We start from the raw sequence: 22,523 nt of genomic DNA on the forward strand, positions 1-22,523 counted from the left end.
ATCATGTGACAAATAAAGTTGATGTCTACCTGCTATCCTAGTTACTATGAAGCACACTGTACTTGTTTTCTCTTATCAGTCAACCACACATTAGCATTATAATTCTTGTACTACAATTATTTCAGATTTTGTTTATAGTATAGAGGAGAATACTTTATTTTGTATAAGTAGTACTCTATATACTGAACCAAATTAGTAGATTCACCTTTTAGTAAATCTAGTTGGCCTTTTCTGTCCATGTCAGAGTTTTGACGGTGGTTCGAAGCAGATGCTGAATGGCACCATGGTCCATGAAGTATTCCAGAAGGCTGCAATGGCTAAAGATTTCTCCACGGAGACATTGGCACGCCTTGCAGATGAAGCACTGCACAGGCCTCAGCACCTCGGAACTATGTAAGTGTATGTCTGTCCGTGTTTGTGTACAGTATGTGTCTCTTGTGCACATTATGCGTCTGGTAGTCTAGTCTCGCCTGGCCAGACTGTTGCCTCTCACATTTTTCAAATGCTTCCTTCATGGAGAATGGAAGCTCTTGAGTAAGCGATAAAGCGGATGTGATGCATCCCCTCACCGCCAAAACTAGTTCTACTCGAAGCAAAACGGCGTGTTGATGATTGTTCTGTCACTGGTTTAGTTGGCGTTATGTCTTCTTTCACTGCATTTCTCAGTGTTAGTTCTTCTTTTACTAGTTTTGCCGGTGTTAATTCCATGGTACTTTTATCTGTTCAGCGCACACATAAATTTGAATCTCCCGCTCGTATGACCCTATGCCTCCGTCTCGGTTGTGTTTTCAATGGGACTACAGTTCTGTGAGCGCCGCGTTGTGATTGGTCAAATATCTATCTGGTCTGAGCAGCAGAGACGGCTTCCGTTACTCTGCTCTTGGGAGCTGTAGTTCTATATAGCATTCGGAGATTGTGGAATAGTTGTCTGGCTACGCGAGACTACTCTACTGGAGACACTGTCTTAGTTAGCTGAGCGGGATCTGGACAGCCCACATGACCTGGGACAAATGTAAGTTGGTGTGTCTATTTAGTGACAGATCAGCAGTATAATAAATGGGTGCATTACACCAGTGGTTCCCCAAACATTTCAGGTTGAGAAAAGAGATATTAGATGTTTGCCTGGGACCCAAACTAGTGAAAACGGCAGATCTACAAGCGTACAACCAGCCGCTTCACTTCAAGTTTGTAGATCAGCTATTTTCACTACTTCTTCATTATTCTTTTTGTTTTATGGAATTTCTTAGATTTTATTTTATTTTACTCGAATTGTGACCCATAAAAATTGTTCTGTGACCCGCAAAACAATGAGTCCCGACCCACTATCTATCTATCTATCTATCTATCTATCTATCTATCTATCTATCTATCTATCTATCTATCTATCTATCTATCTATCTATCTATCTATCTATCGATCTATATTTTAAACTTGAATCCTTTGATATCAATGCTTGAAATTCTGAAATTAGTAGCACTGTTTGTTGAGTTGACATTTGTCTGGTTCTCTCTCCAGGTACAGTTTGCGTTTGAGTCAGGAAGAGATGAAGCAGGAGCTGAGTGATTATCTACCCTCCCTCCAAGACTGGGCAAATGAATACCTCCGTTCTTCAAACCCCAAACCAATCGGTTTCAAACTGTATGTGTACACACACACACACACACACACACACACACACACACACACACACACACACACAGACACAGACACAGACACAGACACACACACACACACACACACGTGCGCATGTTGACTAAATTATTCCGCATTTCAAAATCAAAGATGGTTAATAGAACTAACCAATGCAATTGATTATTAAAATAATTTCATATTATAATGTAATAATTGATTGATCGAGTAGCATAAGTGGACAGTGAGGTGGTCAAATAGGGCGGCAACAGTTATGGAGGCCCGGGGCGGAGATCTCCGTCAAGGTCATGGTCAACTGCCCAAGCCGGAGATTGATAAATAGGACGGAGATTAATGATATCAAAACCGATCGCTTCGCTCCACAGCCTAGGAGCGCTTGTTGCCCAATCCGATCACGTGTTAAACAGTGACACGTCATCGAAAATGTTCCCTGCCTGTTTAGCTAACGAAAACGAAAATCTTAAAACGATCATAACTCCCGATCTAAATCATCCCGTCTAATTCTGAAAAAAGATCCTGTGTTTGACGGCCTTCCGCGGTCCAGTCGCTAGTCGCGATAGATTTATTATTACCTCCCGTTGTTGTCGATCGACTCTAGAGTGGTGTGGCTATTGTTAGCTGCTACACAGACATGCACACCAACTTCCGGTGCGCCGGTAAAAGTGGTCCGGGCGCTATAAATGATGGGCACATGGATTAAATGGATTAAATAGTTCCGGGCAAGCAAGGTGTTAACCATTTTCAACCTGACACTCCTATTTTGGGCATGTTATTATCTATAAATGTTGGTTGTTGCCAACATACACGTCCAGTTCCCTTCTTGCTTCCTGGTTGTTGAGGTGGTAGGCTGCAGACACTGTTTTGCCCATGCTGAGCTGAAGGTGCCACTTCTGGAGGTAGTCTGCCAGGTAGTCTGCCAGGACTCGGTTGAGGCCATCTTCCATTGCCTTGTTGGGCGTCGAAGCATGATGGCCAAGTCGTCCGCATAGCCATACTTGGTAGATGTTGTATCCGGTAGGTCATGAATGTAGATGTTAAACAACATTGGTGAGAGGACAGAGCCTTGAGGGACACTGTTCTTCAACCTTCTGAGCCTGCTGGTCTGGCCATCGCTGGTCTGTAGGATGAAGCTACAGACCAGCTGATTTAGGTCATTCCTTCCACATCTTCCAGTCCTAGCAGCGGAGAAGCTCCAAGCAGGGGGAGGGACGACTCGGCTGTGGCGGTGACGGTGACTGAGTTGACGGACATCGAGGAGAACGTGTGGTCACCACGGTTCGGCCTGAAGGGGAAGATAGACTTGACGGCGCGAGTTCGAATCCAGAGACCAGGCAGAGGTATAGCCCAGCAGAAGTCCATGGCCCTAGAGCTGAAAACTGGGAAAGAGACCAACTCTATAGAGCACCGTAGTCAGGTAGGTAGTGGTACACAGGAAAAATACACCCAAACGTGTCCGCATCCTTACACTTATACAAGTTAAATTAACTGGATACATTTTCTTAGGTGTGCATTGGCACTGCCCTCACGATTCAATTCAATTATGATTCACCAGGTAAACGATTAGATTCTATGACGCATCGTGATGCTTCACACTTTTCTATATTGCTGCACAACATGGCTAATCTTTCAGTCAATACAAGCAGTCAGATATACTGAACAATGTATTTTATATATAATATCATACAGTATTACAATTGTATTGTAATTGTATATTATATACATTTATTTAGGCTATATAATCGATTGTTACATTCCTGCATCGATGCAGAATCGTGCACGGCCGAAACACGATGCATTGCTGAAATGATTATATTTGACACCACTACTCTCAGACACACATGTTCATTTAAACTTTAGATATCTAAAGAAACCATACATTATTTGACATGAATAAGCATACAGACGTAACATACATTGTCATCTGATCTTTCCATCAGCAATTTATAGTTCTGTCTCCAGAAAGTACAGATATTTATATATTTTGTGCACATTAGGTACTTATTTTGTACACTTTTGAGTGTAGAGAGGCTAGAGCTGACTTTATAAACATCCACATTTCTCTGTAAATTCTGTAAATTCTGGCTTTGTGTGCATGTAGGTGATCCTGTACACTTTGATGGGCATGGAGAGAAACATATCCGCTGAGGCTGGCTTCCTGCTGTATCTTAAGACTGGCAACGTGCACCCGGTAGTAGCAAGCCATATGGACCGCAGAGGTATAGTACACACATACTGTAGTAGCTACTAGCTACATTCACTCCCTCTAAATCCCACATACAGATGCATACACATACATGCGTTCCATACAAAAGGCTATCTATCCATCTACCAAACCTCTGTTTACATCTATCCATCTACCAAACCTCTCTGTTTACATCTATCCATCTACCAAACCTCTGTTTACATCTATCCATCTACCAAACCTCTCTGTTTACATCTATCCATCTACCAAACCTCTCTGTTTACATCTATCCATCTACCAAACCTCTCTGTTTACATCTATCCATCTACCAAACCTCTCTGTTTACATCTATCCATCTACCAAACCTCTGTTTACATCTATCCATCTACCAAACCTCTCTGTTTACATCTATCCATCTACCAAACCTCTCTGTTTACGTCTATCCATCTACCAAACCTCTGTTTACATCTATCCATCTACCAAACCTCTGTTTACATCTATCCATCTACCAAACCTCTCTGTTTACATCTATCCATCTACCAAACCTCTCTGTTTACATCTATCCATCTACCAAACCTCTGTTTACATCTATCCATCTACCAAACCTCTCTGTTTACATCTATCCATCTACCAAACCTCTCTGTTTACATCTATCCATCTACCAAACCTCTGTTTACATCTATCCATCTACCAAACCTCTGTTTACATCTATCCATCTACCAAACCTCTCTGTTTACATCTATCCATCTACCAAACCTCTGTTTACATCTATCCATCTACCAAACCTCTCTGTTTACATCTATCCATCTACCAAACCTCTGTTTACATCTATCCATCTACCAAACCTCTGTTTACATCTATCCATCTACCAAACCTCTGTTTACATCTATCCATCTACCAAACCTCTGTTTACATCTATCCATCTACCAAACCTCTCTGTTTACATCTATCCATCTACCAAACCTCTGTTTAGATCTATCCATCTACCAAACCTCTCTGTTTACATCTATCCATCTACCAAACCTCTCTGTTTACATCTATCCATCTACCAAACCTCTCTGTTTACATCTATCCATCTACCAAACCTCTGTTTAGATCTATCCATCTACCAAACCTCTCTGTTTACATCTATCCATCTACCAAACCTCTCTGTTTACATCTATCCATCTACCAAACCTCTCTGTTTACATCTATCCATCTACCAAACCTCTGTTTAGATCTATCCATCTACCAAACCTCTCTGTTTACATCTATCCATCTACCAAACCTCTCTGTTTACTTCTATCCATCTACCAAACCTCTGTTTCCATCGAACCATCTAGCTGTCTGTGTTTACATCATCAGAGTTGGTGAAGCTGAGGAACATGATGGCCCATCACCTAGGCACCACTGTGGAGAAGGGACCAGAGCACAGCCGTCTGTCTAGACTCCCTGACATCCTGACAGACAAACAGACCTGCCATTGGTGCCCTCAGAGGAGAAACTGTGCTTTATATGAGAGGTACGCCATGAGAACCTGAAGCCTAATATATACTTAGTCATAGAACAGTGTTAAAAACAAAAAAAAGCTAAATCATGAATTAAATTGGACTTAAAGGAGAACCACAAATGTTCTACTTGACCTATCTGCCTGTGTCAATGCAAGTTTAGGAATTAAATACTGTATATGACAGCGATTTCCAAAGAATGGTGTATGCCGGTGATGCCTTCCAACATGAGCTAAACTACAGAGCTTGACTTATTTCACTCCATACCTGTATGAGCTAGACTAGAGTACAAATAAATGTAATAAGAAGGAGAAGAAGCTGGAGCAGCTCAGACAATTTTAGCCTTTTATTTAGGTGCTGGTATAACAAGAAATGACTCCTAAAAAAGGCTTAAATTGTCCGAGCTGCTCCGGGGTCTTCTCCTGTCTCTGCAACGGTTGTCCCTGTTCCTGTGATGCAACGGACTAGCCCAGGACTAGTTCCAGGCTTGAGGCGCATTGGTAGATTCCCTTTGTTCTTAAATATATAATGACTATAGTGTACGAAAGTATAGCTAGCAAGTGTTTTTTGTTTTTAATTCTTACTTTCAGTACATGGAGATAAGCTTGTAAATCAGTTGTTGAATCCAATAGTTAACCAGAGTTTTAGTTGGTCAAACTGCCGAAATCCAAACCCAAAACCCTCAAACCACATTTGACAATGGAATGGGCCTTTACTGGGCGGGAGAGGAGGTGGGAGTGGGTTGGCCAGCTAATTTATATACATTGTAGTTAGAGTTGTTTGTTTTTTTTACTTAGGATTTTAAACTTCTTATAACTTATAGTTTTTCACTGCATTCTATTTGTACTGATATAATGTTTTATTATATATTCATCATGCTATTTTCTTTTTTACTGACACATCTGTATGAATGTATGGCAACTGGAGCTGTTGGAACAGAACAAAGTTCCTTGGGGATTAATATCCATCTATCTATCTTTACCAGCCATTGGCATGAGAAACAAAATGACAACATTAATTTAAATGACCTCTCAGGGTGGTGGACGGCGGATCTCCAGACTCGTCAGATTCCGTGCGTGACTTTGTGCTCCAAGAGACGGGTCACCTGACCCCGCTGCACCTGAACTACTTCTCTGATTGGCTGCTGCTCTGCTGCCTAGAGACCGTTACCATGGAGATCAAGAATGGCCGCAAGCACGTGTGGCTGCAGACTGCTGAGGAGAGGTCAGAGCCTGGATCCCTTGCATGATAACATGCAAGGGATAATGAATGGCTAGGTGGTTATTGTTGATAAATAAATCAGACGGGTTGATTTATTCATTGCGATCAACAATGACCATCTAGCCATTCATTATCCTGCTTATTACACGGCTACGTAATGCATTCTAATAAGTTGGCCCGGCCGAGTGCAACACAGTCTCCTCGGAAAACAAGGAAGTGAATGTTGATCAAATAGAATACATTTTGGGGTACTGCATTGTCTATTTCTCGCTTCAAATGTTTTCAAATACATTTTTGAGAGCAAAGTTTAGTTGTAAATTACATTGTGTATTTTGTTTACTTTGCTGTAATGTTGGATACAGCATAAAATCCAAGCAGCGCAGCCAGGTGCTCTGAGTCTTTGAATAGTCTGTTATAGAGCGGAGCGGTCATTATGAAGAAATAACACAGCTGAATTCAGTGATTGACCAATCAGAATCAAGTATTCAACCTAGATGAATGCTTGATTCTGAATATTTGATCAACACTACTGGAGTTGTGTTGAGCCGAACTGTTGCACTGCACTGACTATCTTTGTTTGTACTGTGAGCAATTAACCTATTTAGGCCTGTTTTATGAAGAAAAAAAACATACTATATCAGTGGCTCAAACGTTTTCATGTCATGGACCCCCCAAATTATATGTATTTGGCCGACGACCCAATCTCAAAATATGTTGTTCCAGGGACACCAAAAGCAAAGATTTGAGTAAAACATTTTCACTGAAAAAAATATAGATATTCAAAGATTTGTCTCGTTTTTTTTCTACGATATTTAAAAAAACAGATCTACAAGCTTAAAGCGCTGCATGAAGTGACACACTTTGAGCTTGTAGATCTGCTATTTTTAAATAAACAACCAAGATGCTATATACTGTATGTAGCTAAAAATCTAAAATGACACAGATGCTTTCCCGGATTTAATGGATTAAAACCTTTTAAAATCTTTAACATTTTTTTGTTAACTGCCACCGGGTGGCAATAGAGGGTAGTTAGCTGTTTTCACATGGGGGCTGCCCTAGAATACTGGTTAGAGCATATGCCTTTCATGCGGAAGGTTGTAGGTTTGAACCCTGCCTGGGGTCCATGTCAGCAAGGGCATGCGGTCGCAACGGTTTCCTAACGCCAAATCAAGGTTCAGACCTGATCACTATTCATCATCAAAATGATTCATCTCAAAATGTCATCTTAAACACTAATAATTGTAAATGTAGTATGTACTGCACATAATTATTGTAATTAATAGAATACTCTGAGTTTGCAATACATTTTCAGTGTCAGTTATTATACCAAAATATGAAGTATAACTCAGTTTTCAGCAAATTGTCAGTTTACAATGTGTGGCGTTGTTAACTAGGCTCACTAAAGCCATACAGAGAACATTGGCTGATCTATGGTTCTGTCTGGTCCTTTTTTGCCAGGGAGAAAAGTGGGGGCTGTGCTGGGAACCTGGAGCTCTTGGGCAAAGTCATGGTTCAGTCAGAAGAGGTTTTCCTCCATCACTTCCAGCGACGGGCCACAGCCTCACAGCAGGGGGTCAACAGTGGTTTGGCTGAGGGGGACCGTGTTGTCGTCAGCGACCAGGAGGGTCGTCTGATCGCCGTGGCATCAGGCTACCTGTCTGCAGTCAGCGGAACCTCGATCAGCTGCACTCTGGATAAGTGAGTATGAACACACACTCACACAGACACTGGTTTATTAAATACACTTTCCGAAAATGGCTGTTATTACATTTTTATATTGTCTTAAAGGCTTAAAGGGTACCAGGCGACCGTATTCGGGAACAGTTTGAATCAAACAGACTCTGAATCTGCCCTAAAATAGTAATTGTAGTAATCTGTATTCAGACCTTCAACCAGTGGTCTGCTCAGTGGAAATCACTCAAGCGTGTGTGCGTGCGTGTGTGTTTACACCTTTACATCTCTGACAGCTAATACACCAGATATTGTTGTGGTGGATGAAGTGTCTGTATTAGAGATAGCCTGCACCTTTGACCATAGCCTAAATGAAGCCTTTATGACCACGGTCATAAAATACCAACCACTTCTACATAACATCTCAGAGCTGGGCTATAGGTGCAGACTATTTGTCTTTATATTTGGCAGCCTAGGGCATACGCACGCCACAGACTGGTTGTTAGAGGGTTCCAACAACTTGGGATGCCCAAAAAGGCTGGCAAAGTATTGTGGTGTCTCTGCAACGATTGGCAGCTGTCATATATGGCGATGCCTATTGTATCATGAAAACACATGCCATGATTTTGCAGATGTAACTCTAATGCACTTATAATATTTGTGTCCTTGTATACATATCCTTTGTGTGGACATAAATAAACGGTTAAAATGTGTGTTGCAGAGACTTGTCTAAGTTCAGTGGTGTTTTATTTCGGTTGGACCAAGATGAGGGAGTGATTGGCCTCAGTACTCACCTCACTAATCTCTCCAGACTCATGGAAGACAGTCAGGACAGGTATGTCAATTCTTAAATGATAACAAGCCGTAACATTTACAATATTATATGACAGCAAAACATAATGGTACAGTTTACACAGGATGATATGATGAGAAGCTATATACCGTAGTATGAGTTAATTAGCTATGATAAAGTATACAGTATTATGCAGTAGTTAGCTATGATGTTAAAATATATACAGCATTATGTGTTAATTAGCTATGATGGTAAAGTATATACAGCATTATGAGATGCAACACTGGGGAATTGTGAGTTTGGTATAGTTCACATATTGTGACATCACCGTATATTGTCCAATGGTGCCTTCAATTAGGAGAGGAAAAAATGGTAATATGTGGTAATAAGTAGCAATTGATCTATCTTTGTTTGAAACCGTATAACCAGTAATCATCTGTTTTGGGACTGTATATCCAGTAATCGTCTGAGGGAGCTGATCATTGACCTCCGACCTCCAGAGTTCATCTCTAGTCTCAGCTCTGTTCTGCCCAGAGACGCCAAAGACATCGTCGCCAACATGCTCAAGGGTTAGTTAGCACTCTACTGTCATGTACCAAAGCAGGGCAAAGATCATCGTTGTCTTTATACTCTTATAGCGTATATTCTCTTTTCTTGTATGCGCTATTGTGGTTTGTTTTGTCTACAGAGGGTAGAGAGGGTGTAACTCAATTTCCAAATTTCACCACCTAGCGTCCCGTTTCTAAATAAACTCCAGTCCACACTACAGCTCACAAAAGGCTTGCAAACAAGCAATAATAACATATTTCATGTTTGTAAGCCGTTTAGTGTTCCTATGCTTTTATTTAAGGTTCTGCACCCCTTTTTTTTGGGCCAGTTTGGAAGGAAAAAACTCTGCACTACCCTAGGGAGGCAAAACTCTGCCCTACCCTAGGGAGGCAAAACTGCACTACCCTAGGGAGGCAAAACTCTGCCCTACCCTAGGGAGGCAAAACTCTGCACTACCCTAGGGAGGCAAAACTCTGCACTACCCTAGGGAGGCAAAACTCTGCCCCACCCTAGGGAGGCAAAACTCTGCCCTACCCTAGGGAGGCAAAACTCTGCCCTACCCTAGGGAGGCAAAACTCTGCCCTACCCTAGGGAGGCAAAACTCTGCCCTACCCTAGGGAGGCAAAACTGCCCTACCCTAGGGAGGCAAAACTCTGCCCTACCCTAGGGAGGCAAAACTCTGCCCTACCCTAGGGAGGCAAAACTCTGCCCTACCCTAGGGAGGCATAACTCTGCCCTACCCTAGGGAGGCAAAACTCTGCACTACCCTAGGGAGGCAAAACTCTGCACTACCCTGGCGCAGATGTAGCCAAGAGAGAGGATTTGCAGAGCACCTAAACAATTGCCCTGTGTTTAACAGTTTAAGGGCCCCAGACGGAGGTCTCCGTCATATTAATTAATTACGTGCGATGCCCTGGATGGAGATTGATTAATAGGACGGAGATTATTGATATCAAAACCGATCGCATCGCTCCACAGGCTGGGAGCCTGTATTCGATGTTGCGCAACAGTGGGACGTCATCGAAAATGTTCCCCCTCCATTTTAGCCGACGAGATCAAAAATCTTAAAACGTGAATAACTCTTGATCTAAATCATTCCGTCCAATTCTAAGAAAATATTATGTGTTAGACGGCCCACCGCGGTCCCGTCGCTAGTCGCGTTAGAATTTATCATACGTCCCGTTGTTGCCGATCGCCTCGAGTGTGTTTTGGCTACATCAAGCTACTTCAGCGACATCCGGGATAACATCCAGTCCGTCGCTAAATGTGCGCCCCTGTTATAAATCGCTCTGATTTAATGGATTAAATAACCCCGGGCCCTCAAGGTGTTAATGTCACTGCACCTCTGTTGACTGACTGTCTTTTTTCCTCCTCATTTTGTTTGTGCGTGCGTGCGTGCATGTGTGTGTGACTAGGTCTCAACAAGCCCCAGAAACAGGCGATGAAGAAGGTGCTACTGTCTAAAGACTACACACTGATTGTTGGCATGCCTGGCACAGGAAAAACCACAACCATCTGCACCCTGGTGAGGCCTCCCCTCGTCCTTAGACTCTCAATCGAGTAGGAATAATCTCCCAAGAACAAAAAGTTGATGGGAAAAGAAAATTAAGAATACTCACCCAGGAAAGGTCACAAAATAGACTGCTGGTCTGTTCCTGGGCGGACTGGCATAAAATAGGTGCCGAGTGGGCAATATCCATCACCTCACAAGTTCACAACCCCCCTCTTATTATGGGGCGGCAGTGGCTCAGGGGTAGAGTGGCCGGTAGAATGGCTGTGAGGTTCCCAGTTAGAGTTATTGTCTAAGTGTCCTTGAGCAAGAATCTGAACCCCTAATTACAATTTACAATTTAGGCATTTAGCAGACGCTCTTAATCCAGAGCGACTTACAATAGGCAAGAACAAAAAGCATGGGAATACATCACATATGTAAAAATGCATTTATCGCGAAACATGCGTAAGCTAAGAACGTGACTAGAACATATCTATATGATGACACTATACATATAAACTATAACTAGAACATATCTATATAATGACACTATACATATAAACTACACATATATGCTATACTATGCTGTACATATATACTATGAAGTGCTATGACTACATACAATGCACTTATTGTGCTGTCTACATGACATGCTATAAGTCTGTTTCAAATGCTATATAAGTCTAAGAAGTGCTGTCTAAGGGGGGTAGGGTAAGTGCTATGGGCCATGATGGAGTCTGAAAAGGTGGGTTTTCAGACTACGGCGGAAGATCGGGAGTGATGCTGCAGTTCTGATTGCAACGGGAAGTGCATTCCACAGTTTTGGGGCCAGAAGGGAGAAGAGTTTGGGACGTGTGGAGCGTTGTCCCGGCGTTTTTAGTGAGGGTACTTCCAGCTTCCCTGCGTTGGCTGATCTGAGTGCGCGGGAGGGTTTGTAGGGTTCAATCATGCTGGCAAGATATGGGGGAGCCATACCTTTGGTTGCTTTAAATGCCAACATCAGAGTTTTGTATTCTGTGCGGGCAGCGACCGGGAGCCAGTGCAGGGAGCGGAGCAGGGGGGAGACATGTGAGAATTTTGGCTGGTTGAAGACCAAGCGAGCTGCGGCATTTTGGATCAGTTGGAGAGGCTTCAGTGCACATGCCGGTAGGCCAGTAAGGAGAGAGTTACAATAGTCAAGTTTTGACAGGACTGTTGTCTGGATTAGGAGCTGGGATGATTCCTGGGTGAGGAACGGTCTAATTCGTCGTATGTTATAGAGTGTGAACCTACAGGATCGAGTGACAGCTGTGATGTGAGTTTTGAACGAGAGCTGACTGTCCAGGACAACACCAAGGTTCCTGGCTGTTGGGACAGACGTTACCAGGGCGTTGTCTACGGAAATAGTTAGCAGGACTTAGCTGGGAAGAAGAGAAGCTCAGTCTTGTCTGGGTTCAGCTTGAGGTGGTTGGAGGACATCCACTGTGAGATGTCAGCCAGGCAAGCAGTGATGCGCTCTTCCACCTGGGTGGCAGAGGGGGGGAAGGATAGAAACAGTTGTGTGTCATCGGCATAACAGTGATAGGATATATTGTGAGCAGAGATGATAGTGCCAAGGGATTTAGTGTACAGTGAGAAAAGGAGGGGACCAAGTACAGATCCCTGTGGGACCCCAGTTTGGAGGGTTCGGGGGGATGATAACAGACCTTTCCAGGAGACCTGGTAGGTCCGGTCGGTGAGGTAAGAGGAGAACCACTTTAGTGCCGTCCCGCCGATGCCTAGATCCGCTAGGGTGTCTAGGAGCAGCTGGTGGTTCACTGTGTCAAATGCTGCTGATAGGTCTAGGAGAATCAGGACTGCTCCAGATGTGCAGGTTGGTGCATGGCATGGTTTCCTCCACCCTCAGTGTGTGAATGTAATGAACAATCTCTGTAAAGCGCTTTGGATAAAAGCGCTACGATGCACCATCTATCATTTAGCACTCTCTTGCTGATTGTGTATTCCTCTCAGGTTCGTATCCTGCACGCCTGTGGCTTCAGTGTCTTGCTGACCAGCTACACACACTCTGCTGTTGACAACATCCTGTTGAAGCTCAAACGTTTCCGTGTGGGCTTCCTGCGTCTTGGACGGGGTCAGAAGGTATACCATACTCAGACTTTGAGGCTCTGTCTTGTTTGAAAGTTACCTAAGTAGGTTACTCTTTTTTTTATATATATATGGCCGTTTAATACCGTCTCATTACATCAAGAAACATTGGATACATGATCGTTAGATTCTTTGCTTTGGGGGCAACACAATTAGCCAAGTGGTTAGGATATCCCATAAGACCATGCAGTGAGCCCAGCAACACGTGCATCCATCAATGCTATTTATTAACCCATTTAGACCTGACGTCGAAATAAAAAAAAACGTTCGCTCTGAAAGAATATATATTCAAAGATCTGTGTCGCATTTTTACGATTTTTCAAAAATAGCAGACCTACAAGCTCGTAGCGCGCCACTCGGTGGTGCGCTATGAGCTTGTGGATCTGCAACAACAAAACGGTAAATTAAATAACAGGCACAACACATATAAAATAGACACATACAGATATATGCATTTTTTTAATCAATGTAAACCTTTGGACAAATCTTGTCTAAGTAACGTTAACTAGGCAACCTAAGATGCATTTCTTTTATTTAATTCATTCATTAAGGAAAATTATTTGTCAATCACTCTGTACATCTCTGTACGTATGTCCAGGTCCATCCAGACATATTGCCCTATACAGAGGAGAGAGGGAGGAAGGATGCCGTTCACAATCTGTCAGAGCTGGAGCAGCTTTATAACAAGGAGGTGAGGAGATGTGGGCTGCATCACGGTCACTTAACCCTAACCCACTATAAAAGCATATTCTATCACATAATACAGTGGTTTTCAACCCTTTTCATGTCAAGGACCATTATTTATTCATTTATTCGGCATTTGAGCCACGGACCACCATTTGATGAGATTTAGCCTTGATATTTTGTTAGCGTTGTCCACAATTCCATGCTGTATTGATGTTAGCAAAATTAATTTGGTTTTAATTTTACTCACAATAGTTAAAGATCTATAAGGGTCCATTTGGTTACCAACTTTCCGTCATTTAGCTGGGAACCACCTGAAATCCCCTGAAGGACCACTGGTGGTCCCCGGACCACTGGTTGAAAACAACTGACGTAATATATTAAATTATTCCATAACAAGAAGAACCAGCTGCACCCTCCAGTGAATTTAAGCCGTAAGCCCCAGTAAATGTTAGCGTATAATAAACCATAACGGTTCATTTTTCCTGCAAATTATTCGCCTCTCTCTCTCTGTCATTAAACTCTTTCTCTAGCTTGTGGTGGCCACCACCTGTATGGGCACCAAACACCCCATCTTCTCACGTCGCCGCTTTGATTTCTGCATCATCGACGAGGCCTCACAGATCAGCCAACCTATCTGCCTGGCACCACTGTTCTACGCCAAGAGATTTGTACTGGTGGGAGATCACCAGCAGCTACCTCCCATTGTACAAAACCAGGAAGCCAGGTATTGTGTGTGTGTGTGTGTGTGTGTGTGTGTGTGTGTGTGTGTGTGTGTGTGTGTGTGTGTGTGTGTGTGTGTGTGTGTGTGTGTGTGTGTGTGTGTGTGTGTGTGTGTGTGTGTGTGTGTGTGTGTGTGTGTGTGTGTGTGTGTGTGTGTGTGTGTGTGTGTGTGTGTGTGTGTGTGTGTGTGTGTGTGTGTGTTATTTGGGCATTAAGCAACTAGTTTACTAGTCTAGTTTACTAGACTAGACTAGTTGACTAGTAAATCCACTAGTCGACCTTGTTGGTACTAGTTGATAAGAAAGGGGAAAAAAAGTTGTTGTTTTTTTCCCCGATTTTGTAGGCCTCAAGATCAGGTAGATTATAGTTATAGTCACCAATGTACACAGTTTTTAAATGTACAAATATTTATTTCCATTTTTCTTTACATAGGTAGTTAAACAACTAGTCGACTAGTAAACTAGGCAACTAGACAACTAGTAAAAATGACTAGAAGTGAATGCCCTAGTGTGTGTGTGTGTGTGTGTGTGTGTTATGCATCTGTTTGTTTACTGTATATAATACTTCTGTCTCGCTAGGTCTCTGGGGATGGATGAGAGCCTGTTTAAGCGCCTAGAGCTCCACAGTGAAGCAGTGGTCCAACTCAATGTACAGTATAGGATGAACAGGTACACATTAACATATACTGCAAGTCAATGTACACAGTGTGGGAACTAATACATCAAACTATTTCTAGCACTTGGAGCAATTCATTCCAAAACAAGTCACGAGTGATTTTTTAATCTCAAATCATTTACCGATACAATTCCTTTCTAATGTCATAATTGAATGATTGAATTCAGAGAGACTGTAGCTAGTCACTATTCAGCATGGGGGTCTGGCAGGGTTTAGGAGCTAGAGTGGCTGCTTGGAAAACATAAGGTTCCCGGTTTGATTCCCAGCTCCTCATGGCTGCATGTTGAAGTGTCCTTGAGCAAAACACTGAACCCCCTAACTGCTCCCGAATCGATGAGCAGATTGCCTTGCATGGTTGCCCCTGCCGTTGGGGTGTGTGTCTGACGGTCATTAAAGTTGATTGAGTTGGATACTGTTTCTCCCTCTAATTCCTTGTATTTCTAGTTTATTGAAATAATGTCATGCACATTTTGTTCAGTCTATTGCAGGCCTTGTTGACTAGATTTCAAAGACATTTTGAAGCTCTTGCTACTGAAATGATCGATTATTTATATGGAGAAATCTCATCATTAACATGCATCTCAATGGGTGAGAAGGACAGCTTGCCATTGCAGAGTGGAGTGGGTGGGGCTTAGCGAAGGGCTAATTCACTCCCAGACCCTCATGTATTGAACACCCCCCCCTTTGAGAAAAAAAGAAACATGTTTTTCACACAATGTATGTGTGTGCATCGCTGTCTCTCTCCAGTCAGATAATGTCTCTCAGTAACTCGCTGATGTACGAAGGTCGTCTGGAGTGTGGATCTGAAAGGACGGCCGCTGCTTTGCTCTCCTTGCCCTTCCTGGTTTCAGTCCAATCACAGCTCAGCTCCCTCGCTAAGACAAGCCCACAGCATGACTTAGCCTGGATACAGTCAGCCCTGTTGCCCAGCAACCCTGTGTGCTTCCTGGATACCTCACAGGTGGGTTGATTCATTTTTATTTTTTTTTACTTTTGAAGATGTAGCTTGTATATTTTTACTTATTAGTTATTTTAAGATGAAAGCGTATGTGAAGTGATTTAAATTAGCGATCAATCTCCCAGAAAACCCAAATGATAACCCTCGGATATTATATAAAAGCAAAGGTTAAAGCCTCAATCTGTGATTTATTCTACTGGTTGGCTGTATGGCTTGTCTACGAAAAACGTCATAATTTATTTTATTCGCAGATTTGCAGGCCTAACAACATTTTTCAGTCGTGACATTTTATTTTGCTTGAATCCATGTCTATGCGTTAATTGTAATTGTAATTGGCTGCCGGTCACACGCACTCCTTGGCCAGGAGTGTGCTGGTCTCTACATAGTCAGTCTGTGTCTGACAGCTCGGGGGGAATGTCACTAGGATCTTCCCCGATCCGCTACTGCGCTGTGCCACGACTAACTGTTAACTACCTTATATTGTTTTGACCCATTCTGTTCCGCACACCCTTCGGAAAGGTGTTTCTTTATTGTATTTTGTTTTGTTTGAAGAGCCATTATTGTATATATATTTCGTTTGTTTTATTATATATAGTTTTATAATAAAACTTCGCATTTGAGCATGGTTTCCTTGTTCTTCAGTCACATGTTACTTACTCATTTACCCCTAGACTTACAGTTTGTAAGTCTGTCTGTCAGACAGTCTGACGAAGAAATTTGATGCAGATTATCGCCAAACAGACACTATAATCTCTCAAGAACAGATTCAAGGAAACAAACAGCAGGGGGCGCCGTTTTTTTGCAGATGGGTTCCCAGATAGGCATGTCGCCGATTATCTGATTTTTATGTTGATCTTAATAGTGACTTTGACCATTACCCTATTTTGACACACGCGCTATTGTCTTTGGGGAATTTCCACCAAGTTTAATTAAAACTCTCTCACACACACAAAACAAATTGCAATGGAGTACCAAAGTGACGTCACTCGTTCATTCCCTAGACAAAACTGTCTCCGCGATATTGTCAGTGAGGTGGCTCTGTATCGTTTACGATAGTCAGTCACTCATATTTGAATGATACAGTCTGCTTCTGGCGAAAAATTTACTAATTCAGCGGCAGTGACATTAGCATTTTCTCGACATCCGTTAATTTTTCAAACCGCCAGGATAATTTGTTTATTTTTGGAACACAGTACTTATTTGATATGATATAAAAAACCTCTAATGTGAAAGGGAAGAAAAAACGCAACCCTGGTAGGATGCGTAAATGACGTCAGACGTAATTTATTCATGCATGCAGGACAAGGTAACTAGTTTCTCTGTACTGTAGGTGCCTGCGTTGGAGACCACGGAGCAGCGAGGCGTCAGCAACCACATTGAGGCTGCCCTGATACACACACTACTGACACTGCTGATAAAGGTATGGCGATGCATGCGCACACACTTAGTTTACTTTTATCTTTGACACTTCAACGTGCATTTGAATGTTCTGATGTCATGTACCATTTTGAACACAGACAACGTCAAGCTGTGAAACGAGGGACAATATATAAACAATTTAAATGCATTCATGAGTTGTTATAATATGCCTTGATACATACTACTGTGTTTTATTATTATTATTTATTATGATGTGATAATAGTACACAGGAATAGTTTTGATGTGTTTTGACAAATAATAATTTTGGGAATATTCAATTTGTTGTTTGGGTGTTACGCTTGCTTGATAGAATAATCACTAAGAGAAGAACCTGAAACTTTATCTCTGGGTTTGCCAGTTGCCTTCTACAAAGCGGGTAATATCTATTTTTCCACTCTCATTGACACACCAACTGAGTAGCTTAACTTCTTACATTCTTCTTATTTATTTCTTTTAGGCAGGTTGCAAGTCCAGTGATATTGGCGTCATCGCCCCCTACAGGCAGCAGCTGAAGACTATCTCGGCCCTGCTGCAGTCGCCGGAGTTCAGCGCTGTGGAGGTTAATACGGTGGACAGATACCAAGGTCGTGACAAGAGCCTCATCGTGTTGTCCTTTGTCAGGAGTACCACAGAGGACGGACACGTACGTATTATTATTGTGTCCCACAGAGGAGGGACACGTACGTAGTATTATTATTGTGTCCCACAGAGGAGGGACACGTACGTAGTATTATTATTGTGTCCCACAGAGAAGGGACACGTACGTATTATTGTGTCCCACAGAGGAGGGACGCGTACGTATTATTATTATTGTGTCCCACAGAGGAGGGACACGTACGTATTATTATTATTATTATTGTTGTGTCCCACAGAGGAGGGACACGTACGTATTATTATTATTGTGTCCCACAGAGGAGGGACACGTACGTATTATTATTGTGTCCAACAGAGGAGGGACACGTACGTATTATTATTGTGTCCCACAGAGGAGGGACACGTACGTATTATCATTGTGTCCCACAGTGGAGGGACACGTACGTATTATTATTGTGTCCCACAGAGGAGGGACACGTACGTATTATTATTGTGTCCCACAGAGGAGGGACACGTACGTATTATTATTATTGTGTCCCACAGAGGACGGACACGTACGTATTATTATTATTGTGTCCCACAGAGGGACACGTACGTATTATTATTATTGTGTCCCACAGAGGAGGGACACGTACGTATTATTATTATTATTATTGTGTCCCACAGAGGAGGGACACGTACGTATTATTATTATTATTGTGTCCCACAGAGGAGGGACACGTACGTATTATTATTGTGTCCCACAGAGGAAGGACACGTACGTATTATTATTGTGTCCCACAGAGAAGGGACACGTACGTATTATTATTATTGTGTCCCACAGAGGAGGGACACATACGTATTATTATTGTGTCCCACAGAGGAGGGACACGTACGTATTATTATTGTGTCCCACAGAGAAGGGACACGTACGTATTATTATTATTGTGTCCCACAGAGGACGGACACGTACGTATTATTATTGTGTCCCACAGAGGAGGGACACGTACTGTACGTATTATTATTGTGTTCCACAGAGGAGGGACACGTACGTATTATTATTGTCCCACAGTGGAGGGACACGTACATATTATTATTATTATTGTGTCCCACAGAGGAGGGACACGTACGTATTATTATTGTGTCCCACAGAGGAGGGACATGTACGTATTATTATTATTGTGTCCCGGTCTACATATCTCTCCTTCTGTCTTATCTCAGTGGTTATCCCAGCTAAATGATGGAGAGAGTGGGTAACCAAAGGTACCCTTATAGATCTTTAACTGTTGAGAGTGTAAAATTCCTATAGACAGCTATGCTGTGTGTGTTTGTGTTGTGTCCCTGGGTCCCTGGCTGTGTCCCTGGGTCCGAGCACGGAAATAGCATATTTTCACCACCAAGTGAAGTGTCACTGTTGTGCAGCCTAACACACCACCAAGTCTCACTGTTGTGCAGCCTAACACACACACACACACACACACAGGCCAGGGAGGAGAGCCAGTACAGTACAGCACAAGTACAGTACAGCACCCCTCACTTAAGACTGGTCTGATTTTTTTATTATTGTTAAAATATGATCATCAAACTTCATCTCTCTCTGTCTCTCTCTCCTCTCCCTACATCCATCTCTGTCTCTCTCACCTCTCCCTACATCCATCTCTCACACCTCTCCCTACATCCATCTCTCTCACCTCTCCCTACATCCATCTCTCTCTCCTCTCCCTACATCCATCTCTCTCTCCTCTCCCTACATCCATCTCTCTCCTCTCCCTACATCCATCTCTCTCCTCTCCCTCCCTACATCCATCTCTCTCTCCTCTCCCTACATCCATCTCTCTCTCCTCTCCCTACATCCATCTCTCTCTCCTCTCCCTACATCCATCTCTCTCTCCTCTCCCTACATCCATCTCTCTCTCCTCTCCCTACATCCATCTCTCTCTCCTCTCCCTACATCCATCTCTCTCTCCCTCCCTACATCCATCTCTCTCTCCTCTCCCTACATCCATCTCTCTCTCCTCTCCCTACATCCATCTCTCTCTCCTCTCCCTACATCCATCTCTCTGTCTCTCTCCTCTCCATACATCCATCTCTCTCTCCTCTCCCTACATCCATCTCTCTCTCCTCTCCCTACATCCATCTCTCTGTCTCTCTCTCCTCTCCCTACATACATCTCTCTCCTCTCCCTACATCCATCTCTCTCTCCTCTCCCTACATCCATCTCTCTCTCCTCTCCCTACATCCATCTCTCTCACCTCTCCCTACATCCATCTCTCTCTCCTCTCCCTACATCCATCTCTCTCTCCTCTCCCTACATCCATCTCTCTCTCCTCTCCCTACATCCATCTCTCTCCTCTCCCTACATCCATGTCTCTCTCCTCTCCCTACATCCATCTCTCTCTGTCTCTCTCACCTCTCCCTACATCCATCTCTCTCTCCTCTCCCTACATCCATCTCTCTCACCTCTCCCTACATCCATCTCTCTCTCCTCTCCCTACATCCATCTCTCTCTCCTCTCCCTACATCCATCTCTCTCTCCTCTCCCTACATCCATCTCTCTCTCCTCTCCCTACATCCATCTCTCTCTCCTCTCCCTACATCCATCTCTCTGTCTCTCTCCTCTCCCTACATCCATCTCTCTCTCCTCTCCCTACATCCATCTCTCTCTCCTCTCCCTACATCCATCTCTCTCTCCTCTCCCTACATCCATCTCTCTGTCTCTCTCCTCTCCCTACATCCATCTCTCTGTCTCTCTCCTCTCCCTACATCCATCTCTCTCTCCTCTCCCTACATCCATCTCTCTGTCTCTCTCCTCTCCCTACATCCATCTCTCTCTCCTCTCCCTACATCCATCTCTCTCTCCTCTCCCTACATCCATCTCTCTGTCTCTCTCTCCTCTCCCTACATACATCTCTCTCTCCTCTCCCTACATCCATCTCTCTCACCTCTCCCTACATCCATCTCTCTCTCCTCTCCCTACATCCATCTCTCTCTCCTCTCCCTACATCCATCTCTCTCTCCTCTCCCTACATCCATCTCTCTCTCCTCTCCCTACATCCATCTCTCTCTCCTCTCCCTACATCCATCTCTCTCTCCTCTCCCTACATCCATAGTTGGGTGAGTTGCTAAAGGACTGGCGCCGTCTGAATGTAGCGGTCACCAGGGCTAAACACAAGCTGCTGATGGTGGGCTCAGCTCTAACACTACGACGCTACGCACCGCTGGAGAAACTACTGAATCACCTGCAACAAGAGGACATGATATCCTTGTCATATGGCTCATTGTTACCGTTACTGAACAGTATTGCTAATCAAATTCCTACACAAAGGAAAATATGATGTCCTTTTAATATTACAGATTTTTATGGCATGGCTCAGTAGGAGGCATCTAGAAGAGACTAGAGGTTTCTCTGTCAGTGTGTTTTTCAGGGCTAATCTTGTAAACCACTTGACAGATAATTGCCAGATTTCATGTAAATGCTACAAGTGGGTCAACCAAATGAATATTTGCATTTTTCCACAGTTATTTTTCTAAATACAGTCGCCTACTTCGCTGTCGACTGTTCTCAGACTTTTCTCGTCTTGCAGGGTTTGTAACTGTGAAATCTGAAACACGTTCTTAGTTTCAGTCAGCACAATGTCTAATCCATGCCATGTGTTCAGCCTTTGAGTGAAAACTCTTTTCCTTTGTGTGCATTTTCATTGTGCAACTACTGTGGTATTTTCCTGAACCCTGACCTCACGTAACCCTGCTCCCTCCAGCCGCCCATGAGGCCCTGCCCAGCATGCACTTGTGATCACAGGAGGCTCTACTCACCATGGTGTGTTTACGTTTTCTGACAGCACAGCAGCCAAAACATTGTGCGACACACAAGAAATCAACTAGGTGCTCAGTGGAGGTACAAAAGTTAAAAAGGTGTAGGGTTGGCGCTTCAAGGATCAAAGGGACTATATAGCAGAAAAAAGAGAGGTGATCCAAGCACTCAAAAGTTAATGAGAAGGCGAATTTAATAAAGTACTTTAATAAAGTACCCTGATTTTATATCCGCCCTCTCCTCTTTAACTTTTTTGAGTGCTCAGATCGCCTCTCTTTCTTGAAGTTATCACACCGTTCCATCCCATGTGCTGGCTTTCGCGTCATATGTATATATGGCACGACAGCCAGCATCCAGGTGCTGCCTGGGAGATCTCACCTGTTTCTTACTACACCTGGCTGGAATTGAATCCTGTGGCGCATGGAATTGTTGGCAACACGGTTGAAGATGCGTTGTCATGGCAAACTGCAACCTCAGCCTCATAAACTCAAACTATCTGTAACCTCAGCC

At 43.3% G+C, this 22,523-nt stretch overlaps 1 protein-coding gene across 1 annotated transcript in view; it reads left to right on the forward strand.

The window, feature by feature from the left end:
- Positions 1–21,995, forward strand: part of dna2 (DNA replication helicase/nuclease 2) — a gene marked incomplete at its 3' end in the record, with an annotated part of 29,430 nt that extends 7,435 nt beyond the window's left edge. The window contains exons 7-25 of the mRNA XM_079496207.1: positions 245–393; positions 1,516–1,638; positions 2,824–3,064; positions 3,749–3,866; positions 5,177–5,333; positions 6,355–6,543; positions 7,999–8,238; positions 8,933–9,046; positions 9,464–9,573; positions 10,969–11,078; positions 13,035–13,163; positions 13,768–13,860; positions 14,387–14,580; positions 15,155–15,244; positions 15,999–16,212; positions 17,540–17,629; positions 18,087–18,272; positions 21,313–21,499; positions 21,961–21,995. Of these exons, the coding sequence (XP_079352333.1) occupies positions 245–393; positions 1,516–1,638; positions 2,824–3,064; positions 3,749–3,866; positions 5,177–5,333; positions 6,355–6,543; positions 7,999–8,238; positions 8,933–9,046; positions 9,464–9,573; positions 10,969–11,078; positions 13,035–13,163; positions 13,768–13,860; positions 14,387–14,580; positions 15,155–15,244; positions 15,999–16,212; positions 17,540–17,629; positions 18,087–18,272; positions 21,313–21,499; positions 21,961–21,995 (2,769 nt within the window). The remainder of the gene's footprint in view (positions 1–244; positions 394–1,515; positions 1,639–2,823; positions 3,065–3,748; positions 3,867–5,176; positions 5,334–6,354; positions 6,544–7,998; positions 8,239–8,932; positions 9,047–9,463; positions 9,574–10,968; positions 11,079–13,034; positions 13,164–13,767; positions 13,861–14,386; positions 14,581–15,154; positions 15,245–15,998; positions 16,213–17,539; positions 17,630–18,086; positions 18,273–21,312; positions 21,500–21,960) is intronic.
- Between the last annotated feature and the right edge of the window lie 528 nt (positions 21,996–22,523).

Source organism: Electrona antarctica, assembly GCF_951216825.1.
Source record: "Electrona antarctica genome assembly, chromosome: 3".
NCBI lineage: Eukaryota > Metazoa > Chordata > Actinopteri > Myctophiformes > Myctophidae > Electrona > Electrona antarctica.